Source organism: Chelonia mydas, chromosome 17, assembly GCF_015237465.2.
Source record: "Chelonia mydas isolate rCheMyd1 chromosome 17, rCheMyd1.pri.v2, whole genome shotgun sequence".
In the NCBI taxonomy this organism is placed as follows: Eukaryota; Metazoa; Chordata; order Testudines; family Cheloniidae; genus Chelonia; species Chelonia mydas.
The window spans coordinates 18,015,534-18,035,083 of NC_051257.2; the positions used below are offsets into that span (position 1 = coordinate 18,015,534).

A 19,550-nucleotide genomic window follows, 5' to 3' on the forward strand; every position below is an offset into this window, starting at 1 on the left:
GACACTCTGGGGCCTGCCAGTGGCTCAGGCTTGCCATCTCTAAATTGGGGATAATTATTTTTTCCATCCTTTGGAGAGCACTGAGAGATCTATGAAAAGCGCAATGTACATGATGAGTATAATTATCTAGAGACAAATCCTTACACATGGAAGTAGTACAACTGAAGCCAAGAGACTAATTATGTGAACAGGAATACTTTGCACTTGCAGAGCACTTTCCAGCCACAGGTTTTAAAGCACTTTAGAAAGGGAGGTCAGTATCATTACCCTGATTTTACAGATGGTGAAATGGGGGCACAGAGATGGGAAGTGACTTCGCCAGGGCTCTACAAAAGACTGGAGACAGGCTGGGAACTGCCTAAGTCTCCCAGCACCTCTCTCCCCCGCCCTCCCTCCGCCCCGACTAGTGTGCAGTGCACTGGACCATACTGAAATTTTGGAAACCAAAGTCTGCAACTTTGGAGCTGCTGCTTGTTGAGAGACAGAATCCTCTTATTTCCTGTTCTCTCAAGACTATTTGTTTTCAATGAAGAGTCCATGACTCTGGAATTTTCTCACACTCCATTTACTGTACCCCAAATATCTGCTTTGGAGTAATCCTTCAGGGCAGAAACCCGGGGCCTTGATCCACTGACTTTAATGGACTTAAGCCGATTTGCACTTGGCCTTTAGTGTCTGTGTCTATGGGCATGCTGTAGGGACCAAAAACTGAGGCAGAGACACTGGGAAGTTTTCTTTTTGCACAATTGTGGTCCCTTTTGTAATCACTGGCCTGACTGTCCTCTCACTTCCACTGGTGTAAAGCATGGGTTTAAACTGGTCATAACTGAGAGGAGTCCATTGTGTTTGCTTTTAGTGAGGTGAGGAGCTCTCCAATTTGCAAGGCTGGAAGCACTGAACAGTTAAAATGTGTATATTTTTAAATAATCATTATAAAATTATGCTGATGCTTATGCTGTCTGAGGTGTGTAAAGAGGGAATAACAAACGTCACACGGCATAGCTCCATTGAAATTGAGAGAGAGACACCAATCTACACTAACTGAAGGTCTGGCCCACACCCTTTTATCTAGGATCAAGAGTAGCAATCTTTTTAGATCAAAACCAGCAGGTTTATATCTTGCCCCAGGGGTACGGAGTCTGTGATCTGTTACATTTCCGTTTCCTGAGAAATGCTGATCCTATCCTGCATCGGATATGTTATGTCATTTCTTTCCATCATGTAGCATTATTTTGCACGCGCGTACATACGGCGAGGGGGGGAGCGAATGGTGCATAAGGAGTGGGGTATTGGGCTAAGAATGTTAAGACATTATGGAGACAGACTAGGTGTCATGGGATACTCTGCTACAGTATAATGTTCGTTATCTCAATCATTTATCCTCCCTCCTGGAATATTTCTAAAACAAATCCAACCATGTGTTTTGAAGTTGGGCTTCGTACAGTGAAATCACAACTCCTTACTCAAGATTTAGCTGAAAACCCCCCACACCTAATACACCAACTAGGAATACGAGGGAAATAAACGATGGTACCATGCTGCAACAGATGATGAATTTATGCAGACCTGGAAGGAGTCTCTTCAGGAATTCCAGTTCAGAGAGCATGTAAGATTTGCCTCAACACTGAATTCATTGTATGTGAAATGATGATGTGAAATCCTCCTAGCTGGTTTTAATAATGCAAAAGGCGTTCTCTCTGATCAGAAAACTTGACCTTACGGGCTCCATTTTTGGATTCAATGAGTTTTTTGGATCAGACTCTCTAAATACTTAATTTCATAGTAAGTGGTTACAGAAAATATGTATTCGCTTGATTCCTCCCGTTCCGCCTCCCCCACCCCATCCTAAGGACCGGATATAGCCCCCCGCTAGTAAACCTATTCAATATTAGACTAGAGTACTAGAAGCTGTCTTGCTGTTTTGTTTCATCTAAGTATGTTTTGAGTGTATGTGTAGTAATAATAATCCTTAGCATTTATCTAGCAGTTCATTTTTTGAAAGCATGGTCTGTTTGTTGATGAACTAAACATCACTGCTTAGTTATAACACAAGGGTTTGCCATTTTGCATTTGTAGAACAATTTGCCTTTGCAGCATACGTTGCTGCTTTGTGCATCCTGAGAAGTGGGTTGGAGATAAAGTTTGCACACAGATCTGAACTTTCGTACAGTTCAGGGGGTTCAGACCCATGTCGAGCTCCCTCTCAGCAACTTATGACATAAGAGCTGCTGACCTTCCCTTGCTCCTTTGTAGGAACAGCTCAAGATCCTCTGCGCCAAAGTAAAGTAACTATTAAGTTTAACAAATAACACTGTATTCTTTGAGAACTACGTATTGTATTGTAAATCTTTCTTGATTTGTCCTGGTTTTCATTAATTAACATTACATTTCTTTGGTGGGTGCGTCGGTGGACGCAAACCATAACCAAATGCCTGCATGATCTTATTACTGTAACTCTTCTGCTTCCTCATCCCCGTCCCACCATGTCGTTAATTATAATCGCTCCTTGTGTCAGTTCGAAAATGAACCTCATGCCCAGCAAATAGACATGCTAATGTGGAGTCAGAGAGGTTCCATGAGCTCTGCACAAATATATTTAATTGCAGAATCAGGACTATAGTTTGTAAACTCCTCTGGCACAGATTATAGACCTGATTCTCCCCCATCAATTTGATGAAATTGAACCATGCACAGAGGGCCAGTACGAGCCCCATGAACCAGATGAATTCTCAGGTGGTACATCCATCTCCTCCTCCGCACAGGAGTGAATTTCATACAGTACAAGTCAGTCCCACAGAAATCAATGGGCGTTAATAGTATCTTTGGGCAGGGAAAGGGGAGAATAGGGCTCCTTATTTTATTTGTTCTGTAATGCATCTGGTAACCTTTTTGGCTCTGTGAAATGATGGGTTTGTTCAATCGTTTCTTCCTGTGTGGATGAGCAAGATAAAAAGCATGTAGCCAATCTACACACAGATCATTCCTGCTTTACACACCACAAACAGTTCCGAACCAAACAAGCCTTGCCCGTTCTGTTCCATTTTGTGATAACACACTGAAGGCATTCACATATGCATGAGCCAGTTTGTGCCAGGAAAAAAAAAGTTGCCCAAGATTTATTGCTGAGAAGAAAAAATTAAAAAGGTATTTCCTGTTGACAAACCTACCCCCCGCCCCCCCCCCCCCCCCCCAAAAGTCCCTTTCAATACTGACTTGTAATGAAATCAAATCTGCCTGAGAATTCAGATGTTCAGTTTGCAGGTGGCTGTTAGAAATTAAGGGGCCAATGGGAGTTTAAGCAGCTTTAAAAATCCCACTGCAGAATTTCAGTGGCACTAATAGACCAAAGAGGAAGAACTTCTTAGGAAGTGCGTTTGGAGATTCATTGCTCTTAGGACCTGCTGCATCTGCTTAGATTGTAAGCTCTTTGGAGCAGGGACCAGTTTTTGTTCTGTGTTGTATACAGCGCCTACCACAGGGGGGTTCTGCTCCATAACTGAGGTTTCTCCATGCTACCATACAAGTAATTAATAATAATAATCCAGGTTTCAGAGTAGCAGCCGTGTTAGTCTGTATCCGCAAAAAGAAAAGGAGTACTTGTGGCATCTTGGAGACTAACAAATTTATGGACGTCAATGGATCAGGCCCTCAGTGAGCCGAAAACGGCAGATTTATTTCTGTATTTGTTTTGGAATGAGGGATGTGAGAGTAGCAACTGATTCATAACGAGGTACAGTAACCAGTTGATTATCTATAATATTCCACATTGCTCGGCTCACTTTTTCCTTTTAAAACTGCTGCATTGTAGAAGCTGAGACATGTGAATGAGCTAATCTGTTCTCCAGAGGGATTGGGAGACTTTCTAGTAGCCTGTAATGTAAAACACAGAGTTGCTGCCAACTTGTGGGAAAGTGGGTGATGGAGGTTAAAACCCTGACCAAAGACACTCTCAGCTGAAGAAGACCCCATGGATAAAGCCTGAAACAATAGCTCTGAGAGGTGTGAACTGCTTTGTTCATCTCGGTGGGTTGTTCTCATTTGCCCCATTTAGTACGCCTGCTCACACAGGGTCTGGGAGAGGACCTCCCCCATTCCCTACCCTATAGGGGCAGAGTCTCCCCAGATCCCAGTTCACCCGGGGCGGGAGGGAGAGCCTTTATAGCACTTAAAATAGTCACCGTTTCAACAGAAAGCATTGTTCAGCAAAACACAACCAAAAATTCTAAGAAATTGTTGAAATGATAACCAGGGGTAAATGTAGTCATGTAGTTTAGATACGTGATGTTCTTTAGATCAGGCAATCATTTTAAATCACACTCGCAGCCCCTTATGTTTCTGTTTGTTCTTTAGAATGCACGCAGTAGAAAAGCTGGTGGTTGTCATCAAGTGTCTAGTGGCTCCTATATAGTAAAGTGAGATATGAATTGCTTTGTGAGTGCTACCTAGGGCTGCTTCAGATCTGGTGCCTGACCCAGCACCTGCTAAAGGCAATGAGAGTATTTCCATTGGCTTCATGGACTTCGAACTAGGCCCCTTGTAGGCACAGATGAGTGTGTGTGTACATACAGTGGTCACACTTTTTCATAGATGCCAAAAGTTAATCTGGTGTGTCTCCCCCATGCTGAGGCTGGATTTCTTCCAGGTGGAAGGGGATTCCCTATACTTAAAATGGGGGAATGCCCCTAAAATCATCCATCTCTCTCAAAACAGAAGAAGCTTTTGAAGTGTGAGCAGTGCACGCTTGCAACGCTGTAGATATTTGATAGCTGCAGGGGGTGTATGTATTCTATGTGCTGGTGCCAGCCATGTGATACATTGTGAAGCCATGTGACTATTTATCATGCATCATTGACCTCCTCATCTACAGTCTGCCTATTTCTACATCTCAGGAACTCATTCGAACATTCCAAACCTCTTAGCAGCTTCAGAACTTACGTAGATTTCATTTACATTTTGCATGGCTGTGGCCCCTAACTTGTGCCCTGGTGTTTAATATTTAATTTTTTTTTTTTTTTTGGTCTATAATTGCCCCATAAGCATTATTTCTTAGTCTTGTGAAATCCACACGTTTGCATGGATACAGCGTGAGGGGACACTGCAGATTTAGAGCTGTTCAAATAAATTAATAAAACACTTGTTGTACCCCTTCTCTTTTCTAGAATGCATGAACTGCACAAGACTAACTGATATGACTGAGAGGCTAAACACTCTGGAAGCCAAGGTAAGCACATGGAACATGTTTGAAAGGAAAAAATAGTGACTTTAGTGCTGGGGAGAGGTGCTGAAAGGACAATCCACCAAACAGGTGCAGCATGACCAAAAACAACACATACATTACTTCACCCACTCATATCGCGCAGCCCTGTTCGGTAATGGCCACCTCTTAGAGTATGTCTGCACTGCGATTTGGACAGGATGTGTAGGCATACCCAAGCTAGCTCACTAAAAATACGGGTAGCTGCAGCACTGTTGCTTGCAGCAAGAAGCTTGATCAAAGCTAGTTTGGGCATGCCTACCCATGCTGCAGTTGCACTTCCCTATTGCTAGGCAGACATACCTTCAGATGGGAGGTTCGTTCAGTTTCCATTGTTTAGTGTCTCAGCTGAGGCTGATAACAAGAGGACCAATTAGTGCCCCATGTGCGGGTGGTGCTGGGTTTATATATATATTTTTTGCCATGTAGACACTTGCCACTAGAACAGAACCAAAGATCAGCTGATGTAATCAGTCTGGTATGTGATACCATTAAGGACAAAAAGCCTAAAGCAAACTTCCACATTCAACCCACAGTTGGACTGTGGCTGTATTTGTAAACGATGGTTAATGTTAGCAGCTCATTACTCTTGATAGCAGCTCATTACTCTTGATCAGAAAGTGTCCATCTGAACCCCTAGGGTTTTATTCTTTGCATTCAAGAAGTATGAGGGCAAATTTATACTGGATTCAGCTCTGTAACAATGGGATGTAAATCAGCAGTGAATTTAACCTCTGAAGGCAAATAGGTTCTGAGTGTGAGTTCCAATATTAAAACACACAGAAGAAACTCCATCCATACAGTCAGTATACAAGATGGAGGAACAGCTTGTGTATTTCCTGTGTTACAAAATCTAAATCAGAAGCAATCCAACTCAATGAAAAAGGGCAGAGATCTGAGATTTGAGGCTGTCCTTTTGTAATTGTCTACCATAATTCTTCTCTTTAGTCTTTCAATTCTTTTTACTACTTCTCTGCTGCTCCCATCTCTCCAAATCCCTCTTTCACTTCACTGCTTCAACAATAGCAAATAGAAAAGTGTATGGGCTATTCCAGTTCGAACGTACACATCTCTTACTCAGATATGGAGGCCCTTCCTAAGGTCTAGGCACCATATTGGTCTGTCTTCACTTTTTAAAATAAGCCGTAAGTGAGTCTTAACGTGGTGCATGTGTGCTGGCCCGCTGGACAGGAGTGAATTTTGCTCAGGATGAGTGGCGGCTTCTGTTTGCAGATTTGTCTATTAGGGATTGTCGACACTTGAAGGTAATTCAGATTAAGGTAGTGTGTGAATTTGAAGTGCGCTAGCTATTCCAGAATAACTCCATGTATTAGCACGCTAATGTATTAGCGCTAAGTCTCACATTATATTTGCTGATGTAACTGGATGAGAACTCCGTATATCAGTGTTAGGCTCTCCACCTACTTTGCATTGATCTGGCGTTCCATATTTTTTATCCACTGTGCTAATGCACAATGGTTCACGCGTGTGTTGTTCAAATCTGTATTCCTCCTTTTTTCCTTTTCCAAAATATTAGGAGGATTTGATGCACCACACAGTGTTGAAAACCTTTCACAGGTGGAATTCAGTATTGTGGTTTTTGTTAAATTGTTTTAACGTGTATCATAGAATATCAGGGTTGGAAGGGACCTCAGGAGGTCATCTAGTCCAACTCCCTGCTCAAAGCAGGACCAATCCCCAACTAAATCATCCCAGCCAGGGCTTTGTCAAGCCTAACTTTAAAAATATCTAAGGAAGGAGATTCCACCACCTCCCTAGGTAACGCATTCCAGTGTTTCACCACCCTCCTAGTGAAAAAGTTTTTCCTAATATCCAACCTAAACCTCCCCCACTGCAACTTGAGACCATTACTCCTTGTTCTGTAATCAGCTACCACTGAGAACAGTCTAGATCCATCCTCTTTGGAACCCCCTTTCAGGAAGTTGAGAGCAGCTATCAAATCCTCCCTCATTCTTCTCTTCTGAAGACTAAACATCCCCAGTTCCCTCAGCCTCTCCTCATAAGTCATGTGTTCCAGTCCCCTAATCATTTTTGTTGCCCTCCGCTGGACTCTTTCCAATTTTTCCACACCCTTCTTGTAGTGTGGGGCTCAAAACTGGACACAGTACTCCAGATGAGGCCTCACCAATGTCGAATAGAGGGGAACGATCACGTCCCTCGATCTGCTGGCAATGCCCCTACATATACATCCCAAAATGCCATTGCCCTTCTTGGCAACAAGGGCACACTGTTGAAACATATCCAGCTTCTCGTCCACTGTAACCCCTAGGTCCTTTTCTGCAGAACTGCTGCCGAGCCATTTGGTCCCTAGTCTGTAGCGGTGCATGGGATTCTTCCGTCCTAAGTGCAGGACTCTGCACTTGTCCTTGTTGAACCTCATCAGGTTTCTTTTGGCCCAATCCTCTAATTTGTCTAGGGCCCTCTGTATCCTATCCCTACCCTCCAGCGTATCTACCTCTCCTCCCTTTAGTGTCATCTGCAAACTTGCTGAGGGTGCAGTCCACGCCATCCTCCAGATCATTTATGAAGATACCCACCAAGCATCATAAAAATAGCTCCCATAAGCAGAGTCAGTTAATTCCCTTTGATCTTTGGTTCCTTCTGTGACAGCCCATTCCTATTTGTTAGATATAGTGCTTGATCTCCCTAATGCTTGTGTAGCTAATGGTTATTAGTGATCTGTCATAGGAATTCAGGGAATCTCCCGGGTGGCGGGGGAGGAGGATGGGATGGTTTTGCGGACAACACATGATTTGCTGATAATTGGGGAATTGTGTCTGAGGTGAAGTGAAATGAGCGATGCTTTCTGGAACTCCCTCAGAGATATGTGGGGTTGTATTTCACCATGAGGAAAATAAGAAAAACATTCCAGGGAGTTGAATTCCTCAAGTGAAAACAATGGTCATGGTGTAAGGGAAGATTCTGTTTTCGATTCAAAGACGAGCTGAATAATTGTTTTTGAAGCGGTAATTCCAGGCAGGCTGTGCGTTCCCTGGCAGTGAAGAGCAGGAGGTGTTATAAGAGGAAAGATGACTCTCCTCTTTTAACTACCCACAATGGGTATGATTTAAAGCTCAGGGAAACCCAAGTGACAGACGCCCATTGACTTTGTCTGGCTGTTGCAACCAGCACTGTCAGGAGTTCGTATACCTCACTCACCAGAAAATGAAAATCTAGGACTCACTTAAGGCACTTACAGCGAAAGCACCATTAGATTAGTAAGGAAGGTGCCGTGCCTGAGGAGAGGTGGTTTGTGCAATTATGCTTGCATAGTCTAATGGACTGAATGAGCCTGGTGCTGGGCTCAGTTAAACTACTGTAAATCAAAGGAGGAGTTGGGTGCCTATGTCCCTTAGGATCCTTTAGAAGTCCCAAGCCAAGAGTGCAACTGCATTGGAGTCAATGTTGGTAGGCAGATGTGAAACTGGATTAAGACAGAGGAGTGCCCTTCGTGGACAATGGGGGCAGTGAGTTCACATGTAGCAGCACTAACAGCTCCGTGTACAGATGTTTCGTAAGTGCTGGCAGCAGCATTGTATTTGCCTCCTGCATGAGAGCACGAATGAGAGAAGGAGCTGCCAGGGTCCCTTTCCACCCCTTGTAAGCTTGGCTGTAATTTGTCTATAGATGGACAAAACTGCCATGTTGTCCCATTAAAGAACTCTTGGATTTGCCGCCTTCAGGCTGTGACCTGAACTGAAGTTAAGAGGGATGAGTTGAGATTTCAGCCAGAGAACATAGCATGCTAGTGGCTAGCCCTGTGGATCGTCTGACATTGTTAGCATGGAGGTGGATGCATGAGAAGTCCAGAGCCAAGATGTAGCCTGCGTCCCATTTAGAAGGTAATCAAAGGATTTTGGTAATATCTGAATCCCAACCAAAACCATCAGAAGAACACCCCTCTTCCCTTTCCCTCTTGAGTGCTGAGTTTTGGATAGCTCAGAGTCATAGATAATTAAACAGCCTCCTGCCAAAAGAACTGCATTCTTGCTTTGGAATCTTGAGGAAAGCTGTGACCTTCCAAGTCTCCAAGTAGCTGGACAGTCTGTTGAATAAACAGAAAGAACAAAAGACTTGACTAGCTGGGGGAGTCGGTGACATTTCAGCAGTGTTGATTCGTCTCAGCTCAGTTGATCCTGGGCATCACACATGGCATCTTTGTGTATTGTGCTACAGTGTTTTGCAGTCCCTGGCACCTTGTAATGCTGAGCAAACGCTGTCTCTCAAGGCTCCTCTAGCCTGGAAGAGGAGCGCGGTCATTCTCTATTTTAGCCGCATGATTTTAAAGTGAGCATTCACTTGTGACATCTCTTCACATTGGTTGGAAGACTTGAGTTTTCAACACAGCTCTCCTGTAACTAGATCTTAACGCAGTTATATTTTACTGGATTGTGAAAGCAAAGGAAACCTGGGTACTTTGGACAGTTTGGAGAGACTATTTATTTTATGTGAATGGTTTCTTTCACATTTTTCACCATTTCACCACAATGACAGCTTGAAGCAACGTTGCCATGTATTGATGTAACACAATGGCCTTGTGTTAAAATATTACATTCCATCATGACACAACAGGAAAATGGCTGAAGGAAACCCCATCCCAATTGCAAAGGGAGACAGAGAAATTGGGAATAAACCTGGATTGTGGTTAATCTCTGTGAATGTTATTCCTTTGCTCTTTGCATCTGTTCACTCTCCAGGAGTGGTGACTTGGCACCTAATCCACCTACCATGGGCCCAATTCTGCTTTTACTTATGCTGATTTTATACCAGTTTAACTTCATCGATTTCAGTGGCATTATTCCAGATTTACACTGCTAGGAGAGCAGAATCACGTTGTGTATGGGGGGCCTGATCCAAAGCCTCTTGAAGTCAGTGGATGGGTCCCCATCGGGTCCAGCACTAGATGAAGGAAGAAGTTGATAAGAAACTACTCTGGAGAGAGCCAAGAGATGCTGTGTGTCAACATAGACAGCACTGCAAAAGGTCACTTGACCAGCACTGCAAAAAATAGAAGTCTTTTGGCAGCAGGCTTTTAATAGTGGAATGATGCAGAAGTCTGAGCTAGTCTGAGTTTTGCTATGTACTCCTGAAAAGGGTTTGCAAAAGATGAGGCTAAAATTGTGACTTTTTATACTCCTATGAATAGGGCTCGGCCAGTTATCTTCCTTGACTTGGCCCCGCTCTTCCTTTTAGAGATGGCAGAACTGAATCAGAAGAAGTAAAAACCTCTCCGAATCTCCATTCCCTGCTGCATTTGAAATGAACTTCGGTTGTGATTCAGAAAAATTGGGTTTAACTGTTTTATTTTTGTGTCCCTCTGAACTTGGTTTTGGCTGGAAACAGAAGCACCCAAGTACTACAAAAGAGGCTGCAGTCACTGTATTTTTGGCTAGTGCAGAGGCAGAGGTAACAGGACATCTCTCAAAAGGCTGTTCTGAGATTTTTAGCTTGATTTGAGTGATCTTTTGGGCTTGGGTGGCTTGGCATGACAGCCAGACTTCTGTTTTAGCCTCAGGCTTAAGGGAGATTAGCTTAGTGCTCGGGGAGGAGGGAACTGTCCAGGACTAGGCTGAGATCTGGAATTTATCTGCTGCTTTGCTTTTCCTCCTATATTCAGCCCAGATCTTCTCTTCCTCACCCCTGACTTGGCTTGCAGTGTAGGAGAGCTGCTTATTGCCGGTATGCCCATCTCACCCATGATTAGTGCTTTCTTGTGTGTGTGAAACAGAGAGCTCCCCTGGCCAGCATTTGGCTCCCTTCTCTAGCCATGCGTCCCTGGCAGAGAAGAGCAATGAGGATCCGAGTGACTCCTAGAGAGGAGTGGGCTGGTGATGTGGACACACCCACACCACTGACAGGACCTGGATAAGCTGTGGGCAGCAATTCCTCTGTCAGTCACACCTCCTTCTCTTTCCTCCACTTCCCACCATGCTTCACTCTTCTCTTCCCATGCCCGCCTCTCGTTTCATCTTCCTCTTTCCCCACTCCCCTGGGGTCCCCAGAAATCTCCTTTCACTGGCACTGGCTTTGGGGAGCTCCCTCTGACGCTCCGATTCCTTCTCTTCCCTCGCTTTTCCACGGCCTGCATAGCACATGAAACATATGAGTGGAAGCACAACTGGGTGCCAGGCAAAGCAGAAGTCACCAGCAACCGAACTATGCAAGAAAATATCATGAGTTGGAAAGCAGAGGGAGTTGCCAGAGCCAGTGTGGGAGAGGAGACACACACTGGGCAGCAAAAAGGTCCCTGTGACCTGACTCCTCTCTTTCAGACTTCTCTGGAACAAATGGGGAATGTCCTAACTCTTTGGAGGTCACTTATCGCTAACTGCAGCATTTGCAAGGTGGGCGACATCTCCTCAGGAGGAGGAATCCCCTTCCACAGCCTTAACTCTGACACGGAAGATGGCTAGATCTCCAAGCAGCTTTAGAAGTTACTCCATTGCTGTGTATATGCTATAGCTGAAGGACTTGTGTGTGTGTGTGTGTGTGTGTGTGTGTGCGCGCTGAAAACTTGGGGATAATTAATTAGGTTATTTGTGACAAACCAAAATCAACACACATGTGGGCGTTGCATTGGCGCAAGGGAGGCACTTGCAATGAAACAATGACTGTAAATCAAGTAAAGGTCACTCATGAATAACTGCCGATTTTGGTTCCCGGTAGAGTTCCAGCACAGCATGGCTGCGGTGAGCTCATGGAATAGGAATGGATAAGATCAGCGGTCTCAAATTGGCTGGTGCTTCGGAGACCAAAGGGGTGAGGCCTCTGACCTCTCCTGTCTCTAATTTGCGTACATGGCCAAGATGTGCAGAGCCAAGGTCAAGGGAAATGGCTAATGTGCTGCAAGCTGGCTTTGAATGCTTTGTGTACTTGGGTGGATGCTGATTGGACGGGCTGTGATGGTCACCACTAATGTGCTAGTCCCATGAGCAAGAAAACACTTTCTTTAGCATGTCCGGGTACTGGGGAGACGCCACAGAAAAGCCCAGCAGGGCATGATGGGTATGGAAAGCTGGTTTATTCCCCACTCCCTCCATTTATCAGACAGTAAGTGAAGGGACTTGTGGTCAGCAGTACAGCAAAGTTCTGTGGGTCTGCAGAACCTATAAAAGGGGGATGTAACTAAAGTTTATGCCGTCTTTCACTTTGTAAGAGAGGCGTTCAATTCACCCAGCATGTTGGATTGACATTAGAGGTTGCAAAAATATCCCACTGAATCTGAAATGAGGGATGTGTGGATTGGCATCAGGTGTAAATAACCAAGAAATAAACACAGGAGTCATTAAGGCAAAATGGTTAGATGCTATCTGAGGGTGAGAGAGAGCATGAGGGAGACTTCACTCGTTTTCTCAAAATGCCTTGTGCTCTCAGTGGCCTGGTCCAGAATTGTCACGTTTAGCACTGTGACCACGCAGAGGAAGAGTTGGGTAATATGATGGAAAGTCGGGTTCCTCTCCTAGCTCTCCTGCTTCAGCTCTGATTTATGCTGTGTGCGGACTAGAGATGGGTGACCTCACTTTGCTTAATGCTTAGCCCACTCAAATGGAAGGCTGTTTGGCAGAGAGTATTAGAACGCTGGATTGGAACTCAGCACACCTGGGTTCTATTTCTTGTCTCTGCCACTGGCCTATTGGATGACCTTGGGCAAGTCATTTCCTCATCTGTAAAAAGGGAATAATGAGTCTTACCTTCCTTTGCAAAGCACTTCGTGTTCTACTGATGAAAAACATTCTATAAGAGGTAGGTGGTATTCGTTTTTTTAATTATGTGTTGTAGGTTTGAAAGTTTGACTCGTGCTCAGGTATCGTGTTCCCGATCTGTTTAGTGCCGATTAAAGAAAGGATCCTAGGAAGAGGAGAAAAAACAGGCGGAAGGAGAATCAGAAAGGGGGCCAGGTGAATAATTTCAGAACGGGTGATGAAAGGGAGCGGAGAGGGGAGAAAATTCTAAAAATAACAGATGCACTAGGCCTGGCTTAATTCACACTTTATCTGGTTTTACACCATTGTGGGACCATTTGACCTCAGCGGAGGTACTCCTACTTCACATCGGTATGAGACCAGATTCCAGTTGTGCCAGACCAGCATTTTGGGAGTGGGATTTCTTTTACCCCTAACGCATAGTACAGGCTTTCCACTAGCTAGCAAAACACAGAGCCGGAATTCTGCTGTCAACTGTACCAATGTAAATCTTGATTAAATCTCTTAAGTCTAAAGGGTGTAAAACTGGAGTGAGTGAGAGCAGAATCCAGCTCTATGCAGTCTTATTGCCTCCTTTGAATACATTATTCTCTTTTTGTAAGGCATGCAGACAACTTACATCTGTATTATCACATAAAAAGGTCCCATTTGTTTTATTCTGCTATACACCCATATCTTTTCACAAATTCTATCCAAGGGTTACAGATAGTGTGATATTAATCTCATCTTTTGGTGATTGTTCAAATGCAATATTTGATCCGAGTCGATATAACCCATTCTTATCTCCTGACGCTACTTTTAAGAAGTCTGTGGCATTTCACGGTGATTTAAATGCAAAGAGATACATTACAAATCCTGTGTCTGACTGATTCATTGTGTGATTGATAAATGATCTGCATATTTTCTGCATGAAAACAGTCCTTGTAAGGCGATACCCTGCCCAGAAGTCTGCGAAAGGTTAAAGGAAATTTTTTAAACATGTATAGACTTTAGACCAATACACTGTTGTTTTTTTCTGCTACATGAAATCCACCCTATTTATTTAGAATATAATATCACACTCCACTTTTATAATCCTGTCTTTTTTTAATTACTAGTTACAATTATGTGGAGCCATAGTAACAAAAAAACAATGACAATTACAATACAGATGTTAAAGTGCTCTTGACCTGTTCCGAGGGGGGGATAGATTTAAGAAATGCATACGACAATTATGTTTTATGGGGTTCACCTCTTCTCTTGAAGGATATAAAATGAAACTAGCTCCCACTGTAACACAGCGGTAGTCATAAATACTAGAGATTGAATATCCCCATATAGTACTATAACCGTGCTCACAAGTTCTCTAGAATGGAAAATCCTGTTCCTCTGTTGTATGGCAAGGATGCTTACAGGTACTGTAGATTGGGTGCTATTGTTATTAAGTGCTGATGTTTCATGGATATTTCAGGTCTTGTATGTCACACACACTGGTGGTGAACATTTCATCATGTACCTGGTATGCCACCCCCCAAAGAGGTGGTAAAGTAAATCCCTGAGATTCCTGTTGCCCGGGTCCAGATATATTGCCCACATTTCTATTTCTAACAATGCCGTGACTTTTAAGAATGTTTTAGGCAACTTGCCAGTCAGCAGTTCATTTAATATCTTGCCTATTGCTCCTAACAAGAATGAAAATCAGGATGGGGTTTAAAACCACCTTTGTACAAGTCTTAAAATGGGAGCTTCTGAGGTTTCTGTAGCTCAATTAATGTAAAACAAATGACCAGGAGGGTAAAGAACAATTTCATGACTAATTTTAACTAGGGAGGGCCTGAACCAAAACCCACTTCTGAACAACTCAAACTTTGGATCAAGAGCCATGTGTGAATGACACAACTGGCTCCTGTGGTCTTGCTAATGAGCAGAATTTATCCTCCAGATCGGGACACCTTGGGGAAGTTCAGATCTGGCCTATCTCTTATTCTCACGTACTACTATAATTAAGAATGACAATTCAAAACCTCTCATCCTAAAGCCTAATAATTCCCAGCCCTCACTTCTTATAAATTTCAGGCTTGATGAGAAATCCTTTCCCTGAGCCTGTGACCCTCCGACTGTCCCATGTGGCTGGCAAATGTTGTGATTCACTTTCTGTAACCAGTCTTGCACTGTAAAATATCCCCCCCACCCCAATATGTGTATTAAAATTTCTCTAAAATAACCTTAAACATTTCTATTCACCCACAACATGCAACTTACTTTTGCCAAGGAAATGTGTGCCTAGGACGGTAGGTGCTTTTGCAGGGCTGTTATATGGGAAATGAAAAACACCCAGGAATTTTTTTAAGGCAGAGGAATATTTTCACAGACAAATTCCAGCTTGATTTAGATATAAGGTGCCCTGGGAGGGATTTTCAAAGGCTGCTAGAGGAGTTAGGCACCTAAATCCTTTGACTATCCCAGCCCATGTGTGCAAATATTCACTCTAATGCCTGGGGTGAAATTCCAATGGAATTTCTCCTGATTTACATTGGCGTAAGAGGAAAATCAGGCCCATTGACTTCAATGGAGTTACTCATGAGCTACATCATGCTAAGTAAGAGATGAATCAAGTTCTTATTGTGGCTCCTCTGTTGTGTCGCTTTCCTTTTAGTGGCAAACTGAGGCTAAAGGTCACAAGGCAGTATGACCATTGAGAGTGCTGACACAACCCTCCCAGCCTCACTTACTGGTATCAAATGTCATAGTGCAGACCTGATCACAAGCAGATATCTAAGGTCAGAGCCATTGCTGAGATCAGATGTTGCTTTCACAAGTCTGACATCTCACGGTGGCAGAGCTTGGGCACTGTGTTACTTCCTCGACGGGTGACGCTAAATTGGGCAAAGAAGAACGCTGTGACTGGGGAGGTGGAAGTGAGATTATAGCTCTGGTATATTTTTATGGGGTGTTTTAAAATTATTGAGGCAAATCTGATTTCACTCTGAGCTCTGCAGTGAACTCTCAGCGTGGCATTTGAAGGATTACTGGATCCTTTAGACATGCAGTAGTTTAATGGACTCCAGTACCAGGCTTGAAGTGGTTTCCATCATATACAGGATTTACAGTTTGGTTCATTGGCTTTCAGCACCCTCACTATACAAATTGTTCCAACGTCCCTGTACAGAGTTATGTGAGATGTGGTGCTTTAGATTCATAGGGGTTAAGTGTCTCAGTCTAAACTTGGCTAGTTTCAAACCCCACCAAGCTTTGTCCGGTTTTGCACCCAAACCAGCTCATTAGCCCAAGTTTTATTCTGTTCTGACTTCCCCTCATGAAATACCATTGACTTTGTAGTAAATGGTATCCGTTCTGCCGGTCTTTTTTGAACCAGCGTATAGAATTTAATAGAGAATTATACCCCTGCTATAGAAGCTATAAAGTTAACCATGTGCTTCAGTGCTTTGCTGAACAGGGATAGACTTTACCTCATGGTTTGCTCATCGTTTGCCTGCGACCTGAGTTCAGGGTTCTGTCTCCCAAGAACAGCTAACGAGATTGCAAATAATTGATGGGCAAGAAACCTTTTTCTTCAGAGCTGCCTTGGGTCAAAAGTTGCCATCAACTATTGTTCACGAAGTAATTTATCTTTTAAACCTGTAATGAAATCTGTGAAATTGTTTGTGATCATACTAATTATGTTGTCCCCTCAAGGGAAAGTCCTCTGGAACTTAATAGGCATGAAACCAGTAGGGTCCTATAGAAATCACTCTGGGCATCTACAGAATTTAATAGAAACTCATTGATTTTCTTTAGAATTTTGAAACTGAGCTATGGAACTGAACAGAGAACTGTATCCTTGCTATAGAATTCCACGGGTTGGTTTCAAAATTCTATAGCAAGGACGCTATTCTCCATCAAATTCTGTACGACTTCCAGCTCAGCCCTATAGCTGGGTGAAAGATTTTTATATAGCTTACTACACCAGATATTTTGCTCAGAGAACATGACACAATCTGTCCAAGTTATTCAATGAGTACTACTCAACCGGCTCAAGTCTTTGCCATCTTACATTACAACTTCTTGGGACTTCTAAGCTGTTGAGTCCTCTGAGCCCAAACCAGTTTTGGAAAACGTACTTAGAACTACAGTGCCCGTCTTAGTGACTGTTAAAAGTGTAGGCAGTCAATGTGGAACAGTGTGTTCAGAATTATTGAGCTACGCACCTTAAATCCTTTACAGCATTTATCAGCAGAGCACTCATTTAAAACATGTTGTTTTAATGCAAAAGACTCCATTGCCACTGTTCTGTGTTGATTATGTGGTAACACGTTTTTATTATCACCCACAAAAATGACTCAAAACTGTTCCCATTCCAGACGTGAACTTTGGTAGAACTCAGTCAGCTCCGCTAATAATGCAATGGTACAGGGCCCTAGATGCCCCCATTTCGCTGTGTTCTGCATACCCACCTAAAACTGTTGTTGTTATTGATTTAAATGTGTTCCTTTAACATAGCACCTCTAACAAGCGTCAGAGCACTTAGTTCGTGTAGAGATCGCATCATTTCCCCCAGTGCTGAAGTGCAGCCTCCTTTGTGTTGAGAGGTGGAAACAGATATAATACAACGTTATCCAACAGTTTTGGAAAGGGAAGTACTAGGATAAATGCTGATTCAGGAAAGCACTTAAGCATGTACAATGTGCAATGGGACTTGTGTGTGCTTAAATTATAGCACGTGCTTAAGTGTTTTTTTTTTTCTAAATTGAGACCATAGTTCCTTCAAAACTGGAACAAGAAAAGAATTGGATGGAAGAAAAAGAGTGCAACAGGCCCACTGAACTAAATTCACCCCAGGGCTAACATAACCACAGGCATTGGAGTTAAATTAGGGGTCAGTGTGGCCTCGTTTCTTGATGGTGGTTTCCTGCCTCCCTCTTCATCAACCTAATGTTCAGAAACCAAGACACCAGTCCCTGTGAATAATGACCTTGAAGTCAAGGAGGGCGTTCTGCTAGTTCGTGCCAGCAGAGGTTCAGTTCTTTGCACTTAACCTAGCTCCCAGTTTAATTAGTCTCTGCTGTGCCCTTGTCAGGCTAATGTGTTCTGCAGAATGTTCGTCATTTCTGGCTTTGTCGCGTTATTGGCTCCCGCCATGCATTGTACTCAATAAATTATACACTCCATAATTTTTGGAAGTTTAAAAAAAAAAAAATCATTCGTGTTTATAAATTACACCATGACTTTATTATGTAAAAATCAACGCAGCACATAAAGGCTCAAAAATTCCTGATGATTTCGAGGCTAGCTTTGAGTCAAGTACTCCTTTTATTTTCTTGAGCTCTAAATCAGTGTGGGCATGTCTGCACAACCCCGGTCGGCAAACCTGGGGTGGCATAGCTCGTACTGGTGCTCTAAAAATCGCTGTGTAGACAGCGCTTTGAAAAGCTGTGGCTTGGGCTGGAGCTCACGCTCTGAAGCCTCGGGACACGGGGATGGGCGAGCCCAGCTAGCCCAAGTCTGGGAGGCTTGCTGTCATGGGCTGTGTAGACGTACCTTATGTGGTTAGGAGACGTACATGGGGAAAATGTGGTGCTATAGGGAAGGGCCCTTACGTTGTTTTGAGGGACTTTTCCCAGGTCAGCACTGAGCCATTGCCTCAACATGGTATTTCAAGAGAAAATTCTGCTGGAGGTATAATCTTGTGGATTGACCCCACCCACCCCTGTTTTTATGGGAAATTAGGTCCTGATTCTGCCAGATGCTAAATGTGCTGAATTCCCACTGACTTTGTGGCCCTCCTCTTGGCCTCTGTTTATAGTGCTGTAGAGGAATACTAGTAATATTGTATTTACAGTGATGTTAGTGTACTTGGCACTGTATAATGCACAGAGGGAGATATGGCACTGGTCCCCTTTCCCAAGGAGTCTACATTCTAAATAGCCCAAACGGGTCAAACCCAGAAAACATCAGATTGTTAATTATTTGGAAGTGGCGTCCATTAACTCAGAGTTACAGCTGGCATTTTGCGTACTATGGCTTACTATTGAGCTGAGTTGTGTGAAGAAAAGAGGAAAAATTGCCACCGTTTTAAAAATTGTGTTCTCCCCAGCTCCCCCTGCGCACACACCCCCTTTTTTTAAATTCCAAAATTGAGCTGTGTCTGAAAATCAGGGAAAATGTTGTCCAGATTCCCCTCTTCAACTCTCAAAATGTTGTCAGAATCTTGAAAATTGCAAGCGGTGCCAGTTCTCAGGCCCCAAAATTCATTTCACACAGGCTGCCAAGCCTCCCTTCAGCACGGTCTTACTGACCTGAGCTGCATTTATACAAGTGACGTAGAGCGGTGAAAGGCTCCGTCCCCTAATAGTAATGCCGTTCACTGACAACATGTTGCTTTTCTCATTAAGGGCCCAATCCTGCATGATGCTCAGCACCTCCCTGCAAACACCTCAATACACTGTGCAGCCCACTGGGGTTCAGGGCACACAGTAGAGTCCCTGGGGTGCAGTAATTGGAACTCTAGTCACTTATAGACTTGACCCTGAGATTGCCCAGCACCTCCCATTGACCTCAGTGCTGAGTGCCTCTCGGAATCCAGCGTTATGGAG

The 19,550-nt window shown here is 43.6% G+C and overlaps 1 protein-coding gene across 4 annotated transcripts in view; it reads left to right on the forward strand.

The window, feature by feature from the left end:
- Positions 1-19,550, forward strand: part of COL26A1 (collagen type XXVI alpha 1 chain) — a 221,305-nt gene that overhangs the window by 159,734 nt on the left and 42,021 nt on the right. For all 4 annotated transcript variants that reach the window (XM_037880523.2, XM_043531229.1, XM_037880525.2 and 1 more), the window contains exon 4: positions 5,160-5,221. In XM_037880523.2, the coding sequence (XP_037736451.1) occupies positions 5,160-5,221 (62 nt within the window). The remainder of the gene's footprint in view (positions 1-5,159; positions 5,222-19,550) is intronic.